At 25.6% G+C, this 24,000-nt stretch overlaps 3 protein-coding genes across 8 annotated transcripts in view; 2 read left to right on the plus strand and 1 right to left on the minus strand.

Moving 5' to 3' along the window:
- The first annotated feature begins 1,100 nt into the window (after positions 1-1,100).
- On the plus strand, positions 1,101-11,237 carry LOC107166062 (uncharacterized). 2 transcript variants are annotated; one of them, XM_089220880.1, is made up of 11 exons: positions 1,101-1,420; positions 2,501-2,600; positions 2,682-2,833; positions 6,435-6,556; positions 6,622-6,730; positions 6,787-7,003; positions 7,165-7,431; positions 7,638-8,224; positions 8,972-9,125; positions 9,199-9,246; positions 9,454-11,237. In XM_089220880.1, the coding sequence occupies exons 2-11, from the start codon at positions 2,502-2,504 to the stop codon at positions 9,490-9,492; spliced, it is 1,794 nt and encodes a 597-aa protein (XP_089077006.1). In that variant the 5' UTR covers positions 1,101-1,420; position 2,501; the 3' UTR covers positions 9,493-11,237. The 2 variants fall into 2 exon arrangements, with proteins under 2 accessions (XP_089077006.1, XP_015370062.1); XM_015514576.2 differs by lacking the exon at positions 1,101-1,420 and adding an exon at positions 1,770-1,863.
- Blos2 (biogenesis of lysosome-related organelles complex 1 subunit 2) lies at positions 10,124-13,632 on the minus strand. The gene is made up of 5 exons (XM_015514537.2): positions 13,334-13,632; positions 13,026-13,130; positions 11,717-11,847; positions 11,534-11,645; positions 10,124-11,358 (listed from the first exon to the last, which is right to left on the minus strand). Exons 2-5 carry the CDS (start codon positions 13,081-13,083, stop codon positions 11,219-11,221), a joined length of 441 nt encoding a protein of 146 aa, XP_015370023.2. The 5' UTR covers positions 13,084-13,130; positions 13,334-13,632; the 3' UTR covers positions 10,124-11,218.
- Positions 13,633-20,981: 7,349 nt separating this feature from the next.
- Positions 20,982-24,000, plus strand: part of Zasp52 (Z band alternatively spliced PDZ-motif protein 52) — a 30,534-nt gene continuing 27,515 nt past the window's right edge. For 2 of the 5 annotated variants that reach the window (XM_089220879.1, XM_015514560.2), the window contains exon 1: positions 20,987-21,352. In XM_089220879.1, the coding sequence (XP_089077005.1) occupies positions 21,245-21,352 (108 nt within the window). In that variant the 5' untranslated portion in view covers positions 20,987-21,244. Of the gene's footprint in view, positions 21,353-24,000 lie in introns of all 5 variants that reach the window. The other 3 variants (XR_016190488.1, XM_015514561.2, XM_015514562.2) reach the window with 3 other exon arrangements.

Consider the following 24,000-nt stretch of genomic DNA (forward strand, 5'->3'; position numbering starts at 1 on the left):
TAAAGTTTTAATAATAAACAAATGCATTCAAATAATGAATTATAAAAATGTAAATTATAATAATTAGATAATTTTCTTCTAGACAAAGTTGATCAAAACAGATAGTAAGTACAGTAGAACCTCATTAATCCGGACTAATTGGGGCTAAAGCCGCTAAAGGTTATCCAAATTAATGAAAGTCTGTATTAAACAAAATAACCAAGAATCTTAAATATTAAATTAAATTATTGGATAGTTATTTTACTAATTACTATACTTACAATACTTTGGTCTATATCTAATACATATAGATATGTATTGTTAGATAACAATATTAAACCTAAAAAATAGTATTATAATCATCACATAATAATAAAGCTCGTTTTCGTGTTTATTTTAATCTACGTCATAACCTAACGTGATTTACATATTATAAACAGGTATCCTGATTTAGAAAAGTCCGAATTAATGAGGTTTTACTGTGTATTATATATTATATTATATATATATACAGGGTGATTCTTTTATCAAACAACACTCATTATTTAAAAAAGTATTGACTTTTTTCAAAATATTTTTTTACATAGTTTCAAGTTGTTAAAAAATCAACGCTTTTATTAAAAAATTATATTTTTAAATATTTTTTAAGTTTTTTACTTTTTTGAATGGCAACAGTTTTTTAATTTCATATTCCAAAGCAGAATATTTTTCTAAAAATGTTGATACATAAAAATCGAATTTAGGACGAGTAGTTTATGAGTTATAAGTATTTAAAGTTTAGACAAGCGGAGTAGTGGACAAGCATTTTGCGGGGTAACCCCGTACCACTCCACTCTGCCAATCTTAACTTTAAATACCTATAACTCATAAACTACTAGTGCTAAATTAAAAATTTTAACGTAATAATTAATAAAAAAAATAGCTTTATTAATTTATGAAATTTTAAGTATAGGTTACCGTTTGAAAATCAAAAGTTGATAGTGGTTTATCTAATAAATATAAAAATAATAAACAATTCAAGAAGAGTGTAAATCTACAATTTTGAAAAAAGTCAATACTATTTAAAAAAATTAGTGTTGTTTGATAAAAGAATCACCCTGTATACATATATATTTGTTGTTCAGTCGTTCAAATAAATTACCTCAGGCTATTACATCAATATTCTATTTTAAACAAAGGCAGTTAAATGGTTGTCATTTATAGTAAAATCATGAGGTACCTGTACCAAGCTTCTTGAAAAATTGTTTAATTAAATTGTACGTGGTATAATAAGTAGGTAAATAATAAAATTTCTAAGGTATCAATTTCTACCCCTGTAATTACTAATTATGCTTATGCCTACCTAAAAAAACAGCTTGATTAGTGGGTTCATTGACTCAAATGATAATTTTTTTATCCACGAGATCTGAGTATGTAATTCAGACAATTCAGTGTCACTATAGTAAGTATTATACATCTACATCTGAAGTATTATTACTACATAAAAATTGAATGCAATGTTTGATTCAGGTATTTAGTTTGGATAGATGTTTAGTATTTACAAAACACTCAGTTTGTGTCATTGCATTAACATGAACCAAATCGTCATTGTATATTTGTATTAAGTTTTAGGTCATTTGGCATACATACAAATTCACTATATTTAGATTTTATAATAATATGATAATATGATTATTTTATATTACCTACTTATAGATGTTGAGATATAACACAATTTTTCAAATAATTAAAATATTATAATTAACTACATTTTTCTATCACTCTTGCATAATTAAAACATTTAAACAGTAGTCTAACCAACATTTTAATAATTCGTTAAAAAAACAAATTTTATGTATCTCTTATTATTATTACAATTTATAAAATATGGTTAATTTAAAGTAGGTAAGTATTAACTGAGTGTTAAAGTGTCTAAGTAAACGTATTTAAATACATTTATGTTAACTTATATGATTCTATGTACAGTTTAGGCCGATTAGGATATTTTGGCCTTAAGAATCAGGCCATTAGGACATAATTGTAAATATTAAGTACCTATTTACAAAATGCAATTATTTTAATAAAAAATATAACAATCAATTTTAAACAATCAGAATTAAGTAGGTAAGTAGGTAAAAGGCATATTAAAAAATATAATAATATGATAAGTGGATGTTGCAAAAATATTGGGATATATTGTTTATTTACAATACCTCTTATATATAGGAGAATTATTGTATGAGATCACAATATTCATGATGTGCCAATTTTACATCGCTATATTCGTACGTAATGATATCTTGTGTATAGTACAATTAGAATGTCAGGTATTAATGGCTAAATGCCAAAAGGTATTCTGAGATTAGAGTATCCTAAGTGGATCGTCAATATAGGTACAGCTAGAACACAAATCGAACGCATGGCTAAAAGATTCTTACGATGAACTTGAAGTTATGCAAATCAATTTATAGGATTTACTTAACCGTTATATAAAGTATACGTTCATTAAAAAATTTCTGAATTTAAATTCATACAACCATAGAATGTGCGAAGAAATTGAACTTCGTCGATACGACGACACGCCTTGGGGATTTCGACTGACGGGAGGTCATGATTTCGGGATTCCTCTAACTGTCGTTCGGGTAAGTCTTAAATTTAAAATAGAGCTTAACCTTAAAAAATAAATTATCGAATTTCTTAATTATTAATAACTGTTAAAATAGGTGACTGGAGGTAGTTTGGCTGAGGAAGCTGGCATGAATGTTGGAGATATGATTATTGAAATTAATGGAGATAACACAGCACAAATAACTCATAGCGAAGCTCAGCAATGTATTTTAGAAGCTGGCAATAGTATTACTCTATCGATTTTACGGTGAATAAATTAAATTATTATAAATCCAATATTAATCCTGTTATAAGATGTAGGTAGTAATATATACCATATAGCACGTATATAGGATGATTCACCAAACATACTAAACTACCTACATAGGTGTGTTCATACTTAATAGTGGCTGAAGGGGAAAAACAATGTTTTTTAGATACGAAGAAACATTCTTTTCAATGTTTATGAAAAATTAACTATCTGCTTGTAAAAACAATAAAAATACTTTTAAAACTAAAATAAAAACACATTGTACCTATTACCTATAGTTAGGTAGGAACCTAATATATATTGAGTACTACACTTTTAATAAAATTGAGTGTTTATATTTTAATAAAATTATTTTTATTAGTCGAAGAATATCAAAAATTCTACACATTTTTTAGAACCTGTTTGTTATGCCCCTGCCACTAGGTTGACCATCGCTGTTGTACTATATTATTTTTACATAGGCTTCCTTACCGTTACAAAACTTTCAAATAAAAGTAAATAAAATAATAATAAATTGTTTACAATAATTAATATTGTATATAGCATAGTTGAACACCTCGGTTATGTTATTTCAGTCTCATATTAAACGAAAAAAATAAAAAAAAATTTCTAAAAATCCTCATTAAATGTAATCATCTCCACATTACGTATTATGTGTGTTATTTTAACAATACGAGGCCGGTATAGCCGGTAGCCATATAAAGCTAATTAGTAATTTTAATATTTATTTTAACACATAATAATACTAATAATATTGTCAAATTTTAAAAAGTCAAAAATAATGTGCCAAGTTCCACTCGTGATTATTTATTCAGTGTAGGTACCGACGTATCGAGTATCTAATACAGTGATTTCAATAACAATGATTTAAGGCACTTTATCAAATTGTTGTGTATTTACTATTTAGCTATACTTGTAGCTACAAGCAATCACATTTCAATACTATAGCTTTAAAAGTTTTAAACCAGCGCCGTAGTCAGGAATTTTTAGGGTGGAAGCTACAGGCTACAGAATTTTATTGCTTATAGGCTAGGGCTATACCTAACGTGACCATAATTTTTTTCCTTCAAAGCGGGAGTGCGGGACACCTGTACATTTTAATAAGAAAACCATATAATTTTGCGTAAAATAACAATTTTTTTTATTGAATAATGAATAAAAAACATTAATTGTTTATATGAAAAATGCGAATATTATATTAATCATAATAGTCTCCCAACAATAAATTATGGATTTTAGTGTTTCACAGTTTATATGAAATATGTAGGTATACGTCATATACGGTTAACTGTATAGATACAGTATAAATGTATGATTGTGATATGTGATCAATAAATAATACCTACCACATGTCATGTCGACTTTTCTTAAAACGGGACATTTTTAGGTTCTTTGGGGACGGCGGGACACTTATCTCGAAAGCGGGACGAATGGTCACGTTAGCTATACCAGTACTACTGAGTATAGACAGATTTGGTATTTGGGGGGCTGCCCTTCCACCCTTAGCTACAGCACAGATTAAATATTAAATTTTCGTAAATTTTTAAGCACTTTTAAATAAACACTAAAAAATTCTTGGGTATTTCATGAAAAATAATTCATAAAAAAAGGTTGTCTGATGAAGTAGATTTGCTTGTGTGCGTTAGGAATTGAGAATTGAGTAAACACGCTGCCTATGAGCCGTGGTCATACTCATATGTCCATCTTGTAATCTGTAGTATGTTATGGAGTGATGATGTAATGTTTAAGCATAGGTACATTATTATTACTTAATACTATATAAGCTTAATTCAATTAATTATGAATTGTATTATTCTTTGCGTGTAGCCATAAAACAAAATTACAAATAATCAAAACCAGTAGGTTATATAATACTTATCCCTTTTTTCTTTGATAATATTTAAAATCTGAATATTAAAGTTTTTAAATATGCTTAAAGACCTGCAATGATCATCATATTTTCAAATTCTTGAGATTTTTTGAACTAGGTTCTAAAAGAAAATGTACTGTAGAGACACGAATTTCTCTTTAAACAAATAAGAATCCCCTTTCATACCTACTATAATTTATTTAGTACCTATAGATATTTTTTCTGAAAATATTAACACATAAAATTAAAATGAGTAATATTCAAGTTAGTTAATTTTGTCTTTATTCATAATAATAATTCCATAATAACAATAAGCTTGACATTTATTGGAGCTTGGAGCTTTGATGATTTAAAAATGTTAGCACCGGCCACCTAGTATATACTAATTTATTATCAAACTCTGTTATTAGTAAAAATGGTCATTAGATAATTAAGTATTAGATCACATATAGATTTACAGTAAGGCGGAGGCAGGATTCTTATATCAAAATTTAATATAAGTACCTATTAAGTAATAATAACTAAGTTATACCTACTCTATAATAATGCTTGCACAATTCATTTTTGAATGATAATATACTTAATATAGTACGTATATAATATGAGTTAAATATTCTTTGTTTAACTATTATCATAGACTAAGGCTAATAATATGCATTTGTAATCATTATTAATCATAGAAATTAGTATAAATTAAATTGTATAATGTAACATGTGCTATGAGGAGGTATTTGGGTCATAAAAATAATTAAGTAATCAATAGTGATAAATTGTTCTACTTAGTTAAATTGAATCTAGGGACAATATTTTAAGAATGAAAATTCTATAATTTTACAACTTCTTTATAGTCAAGATGAAATAGTATTATAATAGAATCTATTTTAGAACTTGTAATTAAAAGAGTAATGACCTTAAAAGAACAACTGTTCATATTTGTCATGAAGGTAATTTGTAGAACTATATCAAACTAAATTAAAAGCAAATACGTTAAAAAATAATTTGCAATTTATCTATACATTATTACCTAAATTGATTCATGATTTCAGATTCAACAACCATAACAAATAATAATCTTGAAAAATAATTATTTATAAGTATTTGTATATAATATATAGTGATGAATTAACTATATATTATATAATATATATAATATAACCTTCGATAATTATTATTATTGCAGTAATATAACGAGGAAATAAACTAAGCTTAGGCACTAAGTTTGTAGATTGATAAATACCAGAGATTTAGTACAATGATAGAAGAAAATAATATTGTGTTTTTCAAATATTCATCACAATAATATTACGTTTTGTAATTATCTGCTGCACTAGGCGTTGAAATTCAATTTTTTTGTAAGCAAGCCATAAGAAACTGCAAGCAATTATTTTTTTTAGCACTATCGGTATTTTATTTTTTAGTTTTGATATAAGTACCATTGTAACGTTTTTACACCCGATTATTTCTTGTTTAATTTTATTCAACTAAAACCAACTTATTAAATGAAATACCTACTTAATTTTTATTTAAGTACAAAAACAGAGGTGGCTTCTTTTTTAAAATTGTTCATGTTTATATTCTCTATTTGGTAGCATGATATGATATATAGCAATTCCTTGAAATTTAAATTTTTTATTTTCTGAAAAAATAAAAGCTATTAAAAAATTGAACTATTGAAATAAGTAATTATTTCTTCTTGTTATAAGATTAAAGTTTAATTTTTATTTTCAGAGGAAGTCCAGTGCCAGCAGTTACACCGACCAGAGGACTACACACACCTTCTGTCATTGATCGTGCAACATCTTCTATTGGAAGTTTATCTGAGTATGAACATAGAGATAATGTAGTATCAGGCAAGTCCAAGCTATAAATGTATGATTTAAACCTATAATAATTATTTAATAATTGTGTGACATAGCTGTATCAGAATCATATGAAAGTGGTCATGAGATGACTGAGGAGGAAATAGCTGAAAAATTATTAGAAAGCGCTGAAGTTATTGAAAACAATGGGAAAAATGTCATAGGGTAAATAGTAAATATACAATATTTAATTGAAATTAATATACTTTAAATTTTTATAGTGTAAATTTTAAGCGTTTTGTGCCTAAATGTGATTTTATTAAAAATTCACTGGTATTTCAAACATTACAAGAAGAACAAATTTTTGACCAAAAATCAGAGCAAGAACAATTAAAGAAGTGTCCAACTAAAAGATTTTCAACATTTTTAACACCACCAAATAGACCTAAAATCAGACCACCGGAAAAAAAAAAACCAGAAGAAGTAAAACAAACTGAGGTGAGATAGGTATTATGAATTAATTTATATTAAATTAAATTTTTATGTATTCTATCTGTACATTTATAAACATTAAGTTTATATATATCATAAATGTATATTAACTATTTAGGTATTATGATTATAAGTAGTACAAAAAAAAATACTTCTCATATATCTAGGTTAATGAATCGGAAAATCAACTAGTCAAGGAAAATAAATCCAATCCTTGTGAAAAAGTATGTACCAACTGTAAATGTAAATTAAGTGATATAGAAGACTGTATTGTATCTACGGATACAGTAACAGAGATAGAAAATTGTGATATCGATCATAATGTAGACGATATTAAAGAGGATTTTGAAAAACACATTGAAATCGAAATTGAAGGAGATGAAGAGAAATGTGGGATTGATCATGAAGAAAATGAAAATATTAAAATAAATGAGGTAGATATATTATATAACAATTCATGTATTTTAATATATAAGTAGTTATCTATACCCATCTGTTTTAAGTTCTTAAATTTTCATTTATTAGCTAATTTAAATTTTTAAACATAAATTATTTAAAATTATGTAAATATTCATTGTCAATTTTGAATCCAAATGTAAAAATAGAATCTAAAATTTATAACTATAGGTATATTTTTTAGGATTTAACTGAAAAAATTGAAGAAACTCACGAATCAAAAATTAATGAGGTGAACAAAGAGCCTGAGAATACATTTGAAAAGAGTATATTAAATATTCAAAATCAATTGACAGCTATTCGGGAATTACCACTACAAATACAAAATCATATTTCATTGTTGGAAAAACAACTTTCAGATATACTCTCACTCAAAATTCAATCAACTGAAATATCTGGATGTAATGAAATTAAAAACAATGATGATAAAGAAGAACAAAAAGAAACTTTTATCGAACAGGAAAATACTGATGATGTGTCATTAGAGACATTATATGATGATGATGTGCTTGAGACGATTAATGATGAAAAAACATTTGAAGATGAACAAGAATTAGAATCTAATGAAATATCAGAAGACAATAATTCTGACGAAGAAGCCGAAGATAGAGAACCCAGTGGTAGGCCAATGTACCCCCTTACACCATTACCAAGACCTATCGTATTGCCTGGTGGTCGCAAATGGAGATGCCCCAAAGATGCTTACAATGAGAAATTTATTGCTGAAACATTGATATCTCAAGCGGAAGTTTTAGTTGGTTCTACATTGGGGTAAAAATTTAACTTGAAATTTTTTAAATTAATATAATATACAATTTACGCTTTCAGATGTGTTGATCTATTTGCTTACCTATGTAGAACTCTAAATGGCAGATATGATTTGCTCCTGTTTAGTCTATATTAGTTATTACTTAATAAAAGACTAACTAGTAATAATTAATTTGTATAATTTGAAGTATGAGTACAATTATTTCTAAAAAATAAGTTTTTTTTGCGTTTCAAAGCTACCTAAAACTATAAGTTGACATTCTTACAAAATGAAATATTTGTTGGTGCCAAAATTATGTGGCATATTTGATTAAAATTAACTTTAGAATTTTATGGTTATAATATATTTCTATTAACCAGCAAATCCTGTTTAGATATCTTATACAATTTGTTAATTTTCTTAAAAAATAAATAAAAAAGCATCAGTTATAAAAAGGTAAATTTGGACCATTTTATACAGGCAAACAATTGTTTCCAATTTGTATAGCTGACAGGTGATAGTCGAATATATATCATTAAATAATGTTATATATAATGTTATACTAAAATCTAATTGATCATTTGGTTTTATATTTAATATTTATTTAAGTATAGTTAAATTAACTTGTACGTATAATATAATACAACAGAATATAATCGATTACTTGATTATATTATATATTCATGCAAGAGTAGGTAGTAGGTACCTTTATTTTCTAAATTAATAAAAAAAGAAGATATTTTTTACATTAATAAGTATTTTATTTGTAGGGTAAATTTTAGAAAGTACGAGCCACCAAAATTTGACTTGTCTAATTCAGCGGTATACAAATTAGTGCATAATATTGAGAAAAAAAATACTGGGGGTATTGAAAATAGGCCTGAAGTAGTTGCAGCCGAAGAAGATTTCTACTACCACAAACCAGTAAAATGAATATATTTTAAACATTTTTTTCCCCTTTGAATTACATTAATGACTTAATTTGATGTGTATTTAGATTGACGCACGACAATTCTACTTAGCTACACTCCCACAACCAACAACGGTAAGTATATAAAGATAAAAAAGTTTCAAATTAATATCGTAAATAATTACTTATTAAATATTATAATTAGCAATTCAATTTTTGGGTCACTTATTTTTGAAAGTGGATACATTTTGGTATTCTCTTACAACTTGTCATTAGAGATATTTGTTATAGTTCTAGCTCTAGGTAAAAGGCAAGTGTACAACAGTATATTTTAATTTTTAGGTTCCGGATTTTGAAGCGGATAATCAATATGGACATTAGGTGTAAACTATATTTTATTTTTAAATTCAAAGTGGAATTTTGTTCTAAAGAATATTATTTAGTTTAAGTTATTTTGTTATTATTTGTTATACCTACATTTAACATTTGAGTTTAATATGATAGAAAATGTTTAAGTTTCACAAAATGTACCCAAATCCCTGTAATTGTATTAAGTTTATATCTTATTTTTTAACGTGTTAATAATTTAATGTTAATGAATTCTCAGATGTTTGATTTTGATTATTTTAGCAGATATATTGAGTTACAAGTCTAATAGTAAAATATTGTTTTATAATGTTCAACAGGTACCTACTATTTTACTAAAAACAATTTTGTACTACCAAACCATCGGTGAAATGTTTTAAGATGGCTGAAAATCATAGTTGAAAATTATCACAAAAAATTTAAAAAACAAACACAATACCTATTACTAGAAATTTAAATTTTTTATACCCTATCTGACTATGTCCAATACTTAAAAACTAATAGATCTATAATTAAGTATTTATCAATATTATAATTTATATTTTAATTACAGACCTATTTTAATTTAGATAACCAAATAATAGAACATAGTTTTAGTTTGAATTAAATTCAAATACATATGAACAATTCTTATTTGTAACTAATATAAATTTATAAAACTATGTATTTTATTATGAATATTATGTAGAGTACAATTAATACATTATTTTAAAGTATTAAATAAAATTCCCTACTTGAAGAAAATAATAAAGTAGGTTAGCTCAGTACACCAAATTTATGTTTGGTTTAGACTTGGAATATAACTCTTATAATTTATAAGCTATAATGTATCAATACTAAATCATCGTTTATACATAAATGTGGTAGAGGATTGTTCTACCAAATGCAAAGTGTATGTCTCATATGAGACGCAGCAGCTTATGTATGTGATTCCACTTGCAACAAAAAAAATTTGTTAGTCTTAATTCAAATATTGTTATGTTGTTACCAGATTAAAATATTCCTGTTGAGCCTATTATGTTATGAAATGGAGTGAAACTTGTTTTATCATTGGGAATTTTAAATACATTTTGATTTTTAACTTGATTAAAAAACTATTTTGTTGCCAATTTTTGAGTTGTAATATTAATATGAATAATGTAATCGAACATATAATTGTGTAAATATAAAATATGTATTTAAGAGGAAGCTATACATTCATTTGTTGTCTCTGTCTTACTACTGCATAACATAGCAAATTTACGCTCAGCAGTTCACGTTTAGCTCTGTTAATTTAAAAATTAAAGTGAATCGACTTATTATGAAACTTGATGTTAAGTATATTATCTGTGAGTTTTTTACAATAGCTAAATAACGTAGCAGTTACGCGTGTATAAAACTTAAATTAAAAATGCTCATAGTTCACTTTAAAACTAAGTTATCGTAAAAAACCCACATACAAACACAAATAATGTTCTTACCATCAAGTTTCATAATAGGCCAATTAATTCTAATTTTTAAATTAGCAGAGTAGTTAAATGTGATCTACTAAGTATAAATTTGCTATGTTGCACTGTTACACACCTGTAAGACAGAGACAACAAATATGTGTGTAGCATCTTCTTAATATTGGATTCACATACATAAACTGCTGTGTCTTATGAGACACACGTCACATATGGTAGAACAATCCCTCACCAAGTAATATAATATGTATACATTCATAACAGAATACAAAGTAATATATTATGTAAGATTAAAATTATTGTCGTTTTTCTAAACTCTTGTATTTTGCTTCCAATCTCTTGGCATAAGCATCCAATTTAAACGCAGCTTGTTCTAGCTTTGACACACTATCTTCAATCTGGTCAATTTGAGAAAGGTATGGTTCTAACAATTTATCTGAATAAAAAAAATAATAAGTAAAAAAGTGAATTTGGAATCAAAGAAAACCATCTATTTCAAAATGATATACAAGAATAGAAATATAAGCAATTGTGAGAAAAGGAATGTCAATCTGAATAACAAATAACAATAAGTAATTTTTAAAATTTGATAAAAATATTATACACATTACATTTTTCATTTAGTTCGTTGATTTGTCTTCCAACATCTGAAGCAATTTGTCTATAAGATGCATATTTTTGCATAGTGACTTTATTCATGGTTTCTAACAATTTATAATCCTCCTATATGAAATAAATACAAAATTGTATTAAATACACATTATTTTGTTTAATGATAAATATTATAAACCAACCTCAGTAATGTTAAGTTCTCCCATCAAATATTCAGATGTTTTTTCAAACATTTTAGTGGATAATAAGCTTAAATTAGGATCATGAGGATCATTACGTTCAAAACTACTAGTACTAGTCGAAAGAGTTGGTCCTAAAAAACAGTACACAACTTCTAAGCTTTGTTACATAAATTAATTAAAATAAATAGCAAATAATTAACAAATAGGCAATTATGTTTTAAATTATGAGTAATATAGTTTTATTAATTTTATGTTACAAAAAATATGTTCATATTTAAAATAAATATTGTTTATTATTTTGATAGTGCCATGATACAATGGTTAAGAAAATACCTAATACTAAAATCAATCATTTAAGAGGACACTACACCTACATGACGTGTTGTCTCTGTTTTACAAATGTGTAACATAGTACATTTTATGCTCAACAGTTCAAATTTAGCACCGTTATTTTAAAATTTAAAGTGAGTTGATCTCTCGTAAAAATTATTATTTAGGTTATCAATTTATTATATGGACTTTTCATAATATTTTAATATTAAATCAAGTAATGAATATTTTTAAAATTTAAAATTGTATGCATTTCTTAAAATATTCATTACTCAATTTAAAATTAAAATATAATAAAAAGCCCATGCGATAACCTAGATAATAATGTACTTTTAATTTATATAATAGGGCAATTCACTCTAAATTTCAAACTAACGGAGTTAAATGAGAACTGCTGAATATAAAACGTGCAGTGTATTTGGACCTAAAAGAGAGTATAAGGTCAGATGTAACCAGGATGGATTGGTAATATTTTTCGGCACACTAAATATAAATATAAACTGCTAACAGTAACCTTTTCTTTCTTTATTTTTATTAAAAACAAATTTCTTTGGTACCACATGTTTTGAACAAACAACAAAATTATCCTATCTCGTATTTAGCCTTAATAACAAATTCCATACAAATGAATTTTAATTTCATAATATGTTTGTTTCAATGCATACCATGTAACGAATCAATATGATGATTTCAACAATTATAATTTTGAAACATCTGACATTTATAAACAAAGTTCATTATGTGAAAAATGTTTTGAATTTGTATGATAGTTACCATTTCCTTTTTTATATGAATAGCAACAACAATGGATAATAGTATTTTTCATAATATTATGAGAATTGTGCCAAAATAAGGTTATATATTTTAAAACAATATATATTTTATAAATCCAAAATTATGCTTAACAAAAATAACTTTCAAAATAAATTAATTTTAGCAGCTAATGCATATAAGAGTTATAAAATAACACTTTTTTCACCTCTTTTGGGAGATTCTTCTACACATGCAAAGTCTTCAATTTTATCTTCCTCAGACATTATTTTTTTGATAGATCACTCAAATTGGTAAGTATTAAATTCTTAATCTGTTAGACAACAAATATTTTTATATTTCAGTTAATAGTCAAACCTCAAGTAAGTCAAAATTAATACTTAAGAAATACTTTATGTACATATTGACGTTGTATGATATTATGTAGTATTTTTTAAATATTAAATTAAAAATTTTAAAACATTATTTATTTAACTAAATTTATCATTAAAGTTTAAATAAATTTAAAACACGAACCTTTAGATTTAGAGTATTCTTATTTTTAAATTGTACCTATAGGTGAATATAAGAATAATTGACGTAGAATGATTACGTATAGAACATAATGTCCTATTTACAAATTAAAATACAAATTACTTAAGGTAAGAAATATTATTTATTATTTTGTTCCTACTGTTCCTAGTATTCCTACTGCTTGCTGAAGGTGACAAATGACAATTGACAATACTGACAATAATTAATTAATAATATTATTATCACATAATAGATAATACAACCGCCTCAAATCAGTGTAATCACTAGTAGAGAAAAACAATTTTTATGAAAAATTATTGACTACTAATTTAGACATCATTGATATTTCTCACTCGCGCCAAAGATGTAAGATAATTTCGTGGGGCCAGTAGTGACTTAGTGACAGTAAGTTTTACCAGTCTAGTTTAAACTAAATTTAAATTAAGACCAAATCGTATGCTGTACAAGACTAATTTAACTCTTAAACCCAGTTTAAAAGTATGTATAGTATAATAGTATAGCCCTAATAAGGGCCAGTTGTACCATAGACATAATATATATGGACTGCGCGTTCCTCCCCCCTCGCCATCAATAAATTCAATAGACATTTTATTATGTCTATGGTCTAAATAACAAGACCGGAGTAGGTAAAATAGCATGGATAAAACATTTTTACTGTTTTTATTCTAAGGTATTATTTTGTGTAGATAAAAGTGATAACTGATAAGACAATAGACATTGTAAAATGTAAAATATATACTACAGAATAGATAAATAATAAATATGCCTTAATTATTTAAATATTTATTATTTATTTTTTTAAGAATCAAAAAAAATTTAAAGGCGTGTACGATGGTTGTATTTTTTTAATTGTGTTAGTCCATATCACTGAAATTTGTTCATTACTCGGAAATCTTAAAAACATAATATGTCAAATAGTTAAATGTATTAAAAATATAAAAGTTATTAAAATTCTATAATTTTTTAACTTACTTATGCATATGAACACCATCCTTACCAATGTTTCTACAGCTTTTAATAGAAAATATATTTACCATTTTACCACTGTTTTACAAAATATCAACAACCAAAACTAATAAACTAATAAAACTAGAATTAATAATATAAAATATTATACTTAATGCTGTTTTATGTATTCTATGATATAATATTATAACAGATAATAATATTCATACATGTAATATAGATTATGATCTATATTATGTCTATGATAATATTACGCTATTAATTATTATAACTGGAATCAAAAAATCGAAAAATGTAAAACAAAAAAACGCGGCAACTCGCGTGTTAATTATCACGGTTTAAGATAGAATTCTATCTTAAACTGTGATTATGTCTATGAGTTGTACCTTCGACCTTCGACCATATAAGCTAACTTATATGGTCGAAGAGTTGTACCGTCTACGGTTAAATTTCGATTATGCTTATTTAGCTGATTACAGATATTTAACCGGGTAACTTCGGCCATAGACATAGTCATAGCATAGAACAGTAGTAATAGCACAGATATCTATATTATATAATATAGATATAATATAGATATCTGTGAGTAATAGTTATAGTCTATGACTTCGGCTAACTTTAATCGGAGGTGTTAGTGTGGTACAACTGGCCCTAAGCCACTGAACTTGACGGTTTAAATCTTAGATCATGGTATATGATCTAAGGTTTAAACTAGGTTAAGCGATATTTTTGACATAAATCCACTATCAATATATTTTGATGATGGTTATGATATTCATAATATTTAAATCTCTCTTCAAATCTTAGATTTAAAAAGAAAGACTTATGAATATCTATCTAAGATAATTTGAACATTGCCGTAATTTTCATGTATTTAATAAAAATTTAAACTTTAGATGCTTACAAAAAAAAAAATCGTGCCTATGTATTTTAAATATTTTTCAACTGCTGTTGTAACAATATGTTAGGTGTCTTGAATTAAATTTTCAAGCTTATCTACCCAAAAATACATATTTATAGAAAAAAAAACTAAAAAAAGTTGCAAAATTAAAACTAGCTAATAATTTGCAAATTTTTGTGATTTTTACGTATGTTATAAAAATTCAAACTTTGAATAATTATAAAATCGTGACTATGAATTTATTTTATTTTTCAATTGATATTGTATTGAAAATTGCATTTGGGATAGAATATACTTATATAAACATACGGTGAAGATTTCATGTATCTATCATTTGTTGTAAAGTTACATCAAAAACCAAAATAGATTTTGTCGAAAACTGATTGTACATAAAAATTCCAGTTTTTCTTTGATTATTAGTTAGTTTATGCCGATTATTTAGAAAAATATTGGAAATATTTTACTTTTGAGCTCCAAAGTACCAACTAGATTCACTTTCTCATCTAACAAGGTACTAAAGTCGAAAATCGAAGCACTTTTACTGCCCCAAAATGTGATGGCAGACACAAAAAAAAACACACTCATCATGGTAAAATCAATACATTCCTCGCTCCGCTCAGAATCTAAAATAACAATAAATATAAATCGAAAATATCTTATGACTATAAATAACTTAATATTCTAGTAAACTAATTTTTGAACAATTTTTGGAGAATCTTCTATTCAATTGCTAATGTTAGCTATGAAAACAAAAACTTGTTAAAATTTCAAGCTGAAAATAATATTATATTATTGTATCTTTGATTTATTTTTAGCTAATATTATAGCTATTTATATTAGCTTATGCCTTATGATAAATTAAGATTTTAGATTCTGAACGAAGTGATGAATGTATTGATTTTACAATGATGTGTTTTTTTTTTGTGTCTGTGTACAGCATAACTAGTCGAAATAATGCTTCGATTTCAAACTTTGGGGGTGGTTTCCGATGTAAAATTGAAGATCATTGGTGCATTATAAAGGTCAAAAGTAAACATTTTCCAAGAGTTTTCAAAAAAATCGAGAAAAACAAAAAAAAAAATGACAGAAAAACGGGAATTTTTACGCAAAATCAGTTTTCGACCAAATCGATTTTTTTGACTTTTTTGAGTTATTTATAGACCACTGAAGTTTTAAATTTTTTTTAAGTGTCGGTAAAAAAATGTTGGACGACCAAAAAAACTTGAAAATTTAATACACGGTTCCTTATGAGTTGTTCTTATTGTAGCTAAAAAGAATTAAAAATCGTAAGTCACAATTTTTTTTAATAAGCGTTTACAGTTCAAAATTTTACGAAATCTGTCGAAAACGCGAAAATTTGCAAGTAATTTTGAAGTTGAAAAATCATAAAATTTTTTGCATTTATAACTAAGGATTAAAAATACAACACTAAGTTTTCCATAAGTTTTCCTTCAAGTAGCTATAGAGAAAACTCGAAGCATCATTATCGGAAAAATTTTAAGTGCGTTTGAATTTTAAATTTTTACGAAATAGCGTAACGATAACGATTTATCCTCAAACGATTTTAAACATTTGTTATTATTCAAAAAGTATAAGTCATAGATACTTGAAAAATTTTACCAGTTATTTAGATTTGCATTTTCTTTGTATGATTTAATTTTCATAATATTTTGACTTTTTTTGAGGTATTTATAGACAATTTTTCTGAAAATTTTTTTTTGAAGTGCCGATAAAATTTTTATGGCTATATCAAAATACTTGAAAATTTAATACAAAGTTCCTCATAAGTTATTCTTATAGTGATTAAAAAATTATAAAAATACATTGGCACGATTTTTTTTTATTAGCATTTGAAGTTCAAATATTGACTTAATACGAAAAAATTACGGCAACTTTCAAATTATCTTAGATCGAAATTCATAAAAGTTTTTCTTTTTAATTCTAAGATTTGAGAATTTAATACAAGGCTCATAATATATTTTTGCAATAGCAGTTGAAAAATAAGAGAAATATATAGCCACATTTTTTTTTTACATGCATTCAAATTTTAATTTTGACAACATACGTAAAAATCACGAAAATTCGTAAATTATTTTATTCTAGAAATTCATAAAAAATTTTCTTTTTTAATCTAAGATTTGAAAATTTAATACAAGATTCCTTACAAATTTGTCAATCTTTATCACAAAAAAAATGTCCACCGGAAATTCAAATTAAATTTTTATTAGCATTTGAATTTCAAATATTGACAAAAATTCGTCAAAACCATGAATATTTGCAAATTATTTTGTAGTTCAAAATTCATAATATTGTTTGTATTTATATCTAAGGTTATAAAATTTAACACCAAGTTTTCCATAAGTTTTGCTTCAAATAGCTATAGAGAAAATTTGAAGCGTCATTATAGGAAAAATGTTTTGAGCGTTTGAGTATTAAATTTTTATGAAATTGCGTAATGATAACGATTTATCCTCAAACCAGGTATTCGTATATCTATGATAATATAAGGTATTATGAAAACTACATGATAACATTGATAACTACACTAATTGATTGATTAACCATGCCTTATGCAAAATGCGTTTTAATTGAAAAATAAAATATTTGTTTCAAAATAGAATATATGACAATATTTAAATATAATATATCCTAGAGTGACAAATCATCTCCGTTCAGAATCGTTTTTGTATACAATGATACCTATCATTGCAATCAAATTTAATCCCATCCATTACAGTAACCTACTGTACAGCAGATCGACATCCACGACTTACCCGCTTTTTTTAAATATTTTAATCTCAAATTATATAATTATATGATTATAAAAATGTCATATATATTGTTTATAACATTATTTAAAATACAATAGAAGATCATAGAATTGGAGAAAATTTAAAAAACCTGTGCTAGGCCTTTCAGTAAATGCATAATATTACGCTGGATGTAAATTGTTTTGCCTATACAAGTAGTTTTTTAGGGCGCTATACTATTAATAATTATTCAGTTTAGGTATCGGAATCTTGTAGTTTGTAGTGTTTGTACTTCTACGTAGACGAAAATAGTGTTTTTAATTTGTACTAAAATGAGTTACTAGGTCTAGGTCTATATACATTCTATTATCATTTATCAAGTATTTGGTCATTTCTTCGCTATTCTCATTGACGTAGAGACTCGACAGACTTAAATGATAGTTATAATTTTTCGAGCTTCTTAAATTCTAACTTATCGCAGATTTTTTCTGATAATCATTACAATATCTGACATTCAATTCGTTGTAATCTCGGTATTAAACAAATACATAGTATGATATTTTGAAATATTTTGAAAAAAAACTAATACATTTATAATAATATTAATTATCATATAATATTATACAAAATGTTCATAATATAACTTATTACGTATCGTAGAATAGTGTCGGTGTGAATATATAGGTTAGTGATATATGAAAATAAAATGCAATATTCTGTGACTCTGTGATATTAGTTTATTATCATTAGCTTTTTATATCTCAATATCTTAAACTCACTAGGTATCGAAAGAATAGTCAATGTCACCTGATGGCTGAGATGGTGCAAATACTGCAAATTATATATGACGTATATAGTGTGAGTCAATTTTGGTGCAAAATTTATAGCATTTATAATATACTATATAGGTAGGTTAGGTATACATATTATATTATTATGCCGGCGGGGCGGTAGTGCATGAATGGTCAGTGATCACTATATTATAAAGACTGAACATTTAACGATTTAATTAATTAATTTTTATGTAACTTGGCAATATTAGTGTAAAGTTCCTAGCCCCAACAAATAATATTTTTTTAGTTACAACAAAATAACTAAAGTTTTTAATTTTGTATAGTAAATGATAATTTGAGTAGTAGTAGAATATTTTAAGTTTCTAATCATTTTTAAAATTAATTTAATATCGAAAATCATTCGAGGAGAAATCGTTATTTTACCTGTGAATGTCTAATTTCATCAAAATGTTAGATTCTATCACTCATCAAAAAGGTATGAAGGATTACGCTATTTTTTTTTTAAGTTTATCACTGTAGTATAAAATATTAACAACTTATGAGGAACATTGTATTAAGTTATTAAGAGGACCGAGCATAATTTTTTATCAAATATTTAATTAAAAAGTCGAAGCATTTATACTACATCAAAAGGTTTCCACATGCTGACTACAGCACAAAATTTAAAAACATTATTTTCAAAGGTGTAGCTGAAAAAAAATTAGGGGAGGGGTCCAATATTTTTAATATGAATACTTATCATTTTTATGTTCAGATTATAAAAAAATGTCGTTCTACTTTTAAAAAGTCCAGGTGGTGGAGAGGGTCTGGACGACCAATGAGGCACTGACCCCTAGTTACGGCCTTAATTAATGATTATATATTATCGCTCCACCTAAAATCTAAAAAGAATTTACTTAGAAAATATTGTACACCTATATTTAATTTTAATATAAGATAAGAAAGAAATATATGATGTGAGACCAGGTTCTTAGAAAATTGTAAAATTACCCAACTATAATTTTATTTTGTATTTACCTATAGTAAAATTTTAAAATGACTTCATATGACTTGTAAGTTGTAACTAGTTGTAACACCAATTAATGTGGTACTCATCACTCACGTTGTACTAGTATACTCATATCCAAATATCTTCATAAGCCATTATCACATAGAACATAAAATAAGCTATTCCACTAATATTTTAAAAACAATTTAGCTCCTTGATTTCTCCCTTCCTGTAATCCGGTTGTTCTAATTATTGCTGATGTTAAATAGTGTAGAGTAAAATACAATTTGTTGACCGATTCAAAATGTAACCGAGTTGGCGCCTCATCAATGTTACATACCGTGTGATTAATAATTCTTTGAAAATGAAAACTGAAGTTAATTGATAGAAAATAATATTTAATACGTTGCATTTATACATATTTGGTTATTTTTTCATAACATAATATTATGTTATTAATTCCTACCTATTATTTACTAATTATAATTAATAGGTACAATAATATTTAGTTAGTATTATTGCTTATTGGTCAAGTTACTACCTACAAACATGAAACAATCTTTTTTTTAATGTATCAGTTCCTTATTATTTCATTGTGATCAAAATATTTTTAATTATGGTCCGATGTTATTTATATTAATGCATAACAAATTACCAAGGTGTATTTTACAATTTATAAAGAAATACGAATAGTTATAAAATTATAATAAATTATATTGTACTTACAATTTATGGGTAGGTATTATCTAAACATTTATATACTTATTGTAAAATTAAAAATGGTTTAATTAAATTGGTTTGGCGAAGAATGTGGATGGATAAACATTTTTAACTGTTGTCTGTTACCAGTAATTATATAAATAATATTGTTTTTTCGAACAAATTATTTATCTATTTTAATTATTTTATTTATTTTATCAATTTTAATAATACAAAAAAAATCATATTTAACCGAACAAAAATAAATTTTATTTTTACCACTACAACTCAAATTATTTAAAAAAAAAGTAATTTACTTATCTTTGAATGAGTAGTTGACTTAAATTGTTTCTTAATTTCTAAAAATGATGATACTTCAAGCACACGGTATACACAGCGGCTGTCCTGTCCTTCCACAATGGTACAATTTGCAACGCGCTCGCGGTTGATAACGTGAAAGAGGATATGCGCATTACGTTCGAGTTGTCGTCACTGCTAGCGCATTTTATATATCCGGAGAAGCTTCAAAAATAAAACGTAGAGTTTAAACACGCGCGCGCTCACATCTCTGTTCTAAAAATGCATTAGTCTTGGCTCACGGCGGTTGAGTGTTAACCACCATTATTAACGTCGGGAAATATTATTAACGAAAATTAATTAGACATATTCAAAATAAATAACGGCCAAAACTCATATTAATCGTTATTTTACTATATATTCTGATTTAATTTTTTTGCGGACGTACTAATACGCATTATTTTTTTTGTGACTACGTGGATTTATTTAGACATTAAAATGGCTCAGCTAATAACTTTGAAATTATCCAGGCACGATCAATCATCTCCGTGGGGATTTAGATTACAAGGAGGCAAAGATTTTGGGACACCGTTGCTCATACAAAAGGTAAGATTTAAACGATTCTTTTTTGTACCTTTTAATTGATAATTTATAATAGATTTAGCGATGGGTGTAGTGGTTAGGTAATAGTAATAGATATGTAATAATAGTAGTCCATTAAAAATGTATAAAAGTTCTCAGAATCCCGATTGTATTGACTATTTGGTAAAAAATTGTTAATAATACATCATAATTTATAAGCTAACCTGAGGCATGTACACAATAAGAAGAAAATACATTTGAAATTTATTTCCAACAAAGTATACAATATATAGGTAATAATGCCAATATTACATTTATATATTTTGAAATGTTTAATTTTGATATGCTTTTAGAACTTTAAAACCAATTATCAATATTATGTATCAACATAGGTCGATATTATCATATTCAATCAGATCAATATTTAAAGATTCGAATATTCATTTTTGTAAATGATATATTGATATAATATATATTATAATTTTAAAAATATCTAAATATTATACATGCCTAAACAAAAATGTTATCATGGCAATTATAGAATATTTAGTTTATAGATTATGGTACCTATTTAAAAATAATAATTATAGTTCCATAACTAATTGATGTAACTTTTGATTGAAATTAACAAAGATGGATTGAGAAATTAAAAAAAAAAATTAAGTTCTAGATAATACAGAATTTAGGTATTCCAAAAATACGTACCTATCTATTAATATAGTTTTTAATATATATTTTATAGAAATAGAATAAGTTAAAACATCGTAATGATATAGATAGGCAACGTGAACAATTATTAAATTATGAATGAAGTTAATTAATTTAGTTGTATTTATATTATTTTAGTTGAGTATCTATTCGTTAACATATCACAGAAATTTATTTCATCTCAATTTGAATAAAATTGACGTTTAAATTGTTTTTGTATAAAGTTGCTTACTATAGTATTAGTTATAATAAGTACATTCCATTACTTTCGTAAATAATTACTTGAATGTTTGTTTTTATATTTTGATAAATTAATTATTATTTCACTGATCTAATTTCCATTTACATATGCTTGACTACAGTTCTTTCGACATAAATTCAATTCAATAAAACTCAAAGCATTGAGAGTATTGAGACCATTCCATTAGTATAAGTTACCAACGTTACCATACGAGTATTGAGCCTTTTCTATTTATGTAGCTGTGCATATTGGCCTTCTGTAATTTGGGCAATGTTCCCACTGTCACAAGTTGTTCGATTGTTACAACCGCCAATCACGAAATCAAATCGTAATCAACCCATAATTTAGCAATTAATACCGATCATTATATTCAAATTATTTATTTTCAGTCGTTTTCCATTTCAAAATTGAGAGTATAAAAACGTTATGGTCCAGAGGATTGGCATGGATAATTATCTTAGATGTAGTATATTGGTTTGGCAGTCAAGCAGAAAAAATATCCGAAAAATCTATTATGCCCGTGATGACATTTGCGGCTCTAGTACATCACGATTCTCCCACGATTACAATGAATCTTATACTCTGTAGGCTGTTAGGTATATTAGAATTAGATACATTAAAATTTTTTATGTTAAATGTGTATATATATATATATATATATATATATATATATGTATCTACGTAATTCAAGATAGGATAATATTTCATAGTACGGCACTACGGATAATTATAGATAATTGAAAATAAATGCAAAGTAATTATTATAATATTTATTTTTTTTTTTTTTATTTGGGATGTTAAAATTACAATTCATTTCTATATACCTATAGCTTTAATATAGTGAATAAAAAAATTTCAATTTTATTACAGATAGATACTTGTAACTAACCTTTTTAGTTTTTATACAACTTCCGAGTATTAGGCCCTCGGGACATAAAAAAATGTCTGCTTCACTGACTGCTTGCATTACTATTACGATTTAATAGTATGTGAGTATGTCTGTAAACTGCAGCTGGGCTAGGTGTATGTAAATAAATGATTTCTAACATAAGGTATGATACATAATATTATATATGCACGGTATAATCACAATATACATATTATTTTGAGATACTATAAAAAAAAAATCATATACATACTGATAGTATAGTATAGTATAATATATTATAATATTAAAAACATTTTTTATAGGAATTCTATGATGCACGATGCACCCCTAATAACGATAAAAAAAAATATTCAGAATATGATTAATGATTATTAATTTTTTAACTTTTGATATTATAATAATAAATAGCTTAAAAGCTTAAAACGGCGAACCTAAATAATAAATTCCATATATCTAAAATATAACAACAATTTATACAATCTACATAATGATGATAATATAATTTGAAGTTTAAACTAAAAATATTCGTAATTTGAAATATGCATACAGCATTTATTATTATCCGATAACTGTATTATAATAAGATATTTTATTTTTTTTAATTTAATTTAATTTTTTTAATTTGCCTTTTATTAAAAAATAAGATATTGTTACGTAAGACTTGTAGTTTATATTGTTTATACATACCCAATGGATAGTTATGGATTTATGATGTTAGGTATTAAATATTTAATTGTTTTATTAGTTTAGGATAAGTTATAAGACGACGCTTAATATTAATTAACTATATTTTTAAAACGGTATAAAGTTTATTAGAATATAATACGTAACAAA

Source organism: Diuraphis noxia, unplaced genomic scaffold, assembly GCF_037042655.1.
Source record: "Diuraphis noxia isolate RWA-SAM2 unplaced genomic scaffold, SU_Dnox_SAM2 contig0002, whole genome shotgun sequence".
Classification (NCBI taxonomy): domain Eukaryota; kingdom Metazoa; phylum Arthropoda; class Insecta; order Hemiptera; family Aphididae; genus Diuraphis; species Diuraphis noxia.

Coding starts and splice junctions, on each gene's coding strand:
- LOC107166062 (XM_089220880.1), top strand. CDS start 2,502: ATGTGCGAAGAAATTGAACTTCGTCGATACGACGACACGCCTTGGGGA. Junction 2,601..2,681: donor TTCCTCTAACTGTCGTTCGG/GTAAGTCTTAAA, acceptor CTGTTAAAATAG/GTGACTGGAGGTAGTTTGGC. Junction 8,225..8,971: donor TTAGTTGGTTCTACATTGGG/GTAAAAATTTAA, acceptor TTTTATTTGTAG/GGTAAATTTTAGAAAGTACG.
- Blos2 (XM_015514537.2), bottom strand. CDS start 13,083: ATGTCTGAGGAAGATAAAATTGAAGACTTTGCATGTGTAGAAGAATCT. Junction 11,646..11,716: donor GAGAACTTAACATTACTGAG/GTTGGTTTATAA, acceptor TATTTCATATAG/GAGGATTATAAATTGTTAGA. Junction 11,359..11,533: donor CAACGAACTAAATGAAAAAT/GTAATGTGTATA, acceptor TTTTTTATTCAG/ATAAATTGTTAGAACCATAC.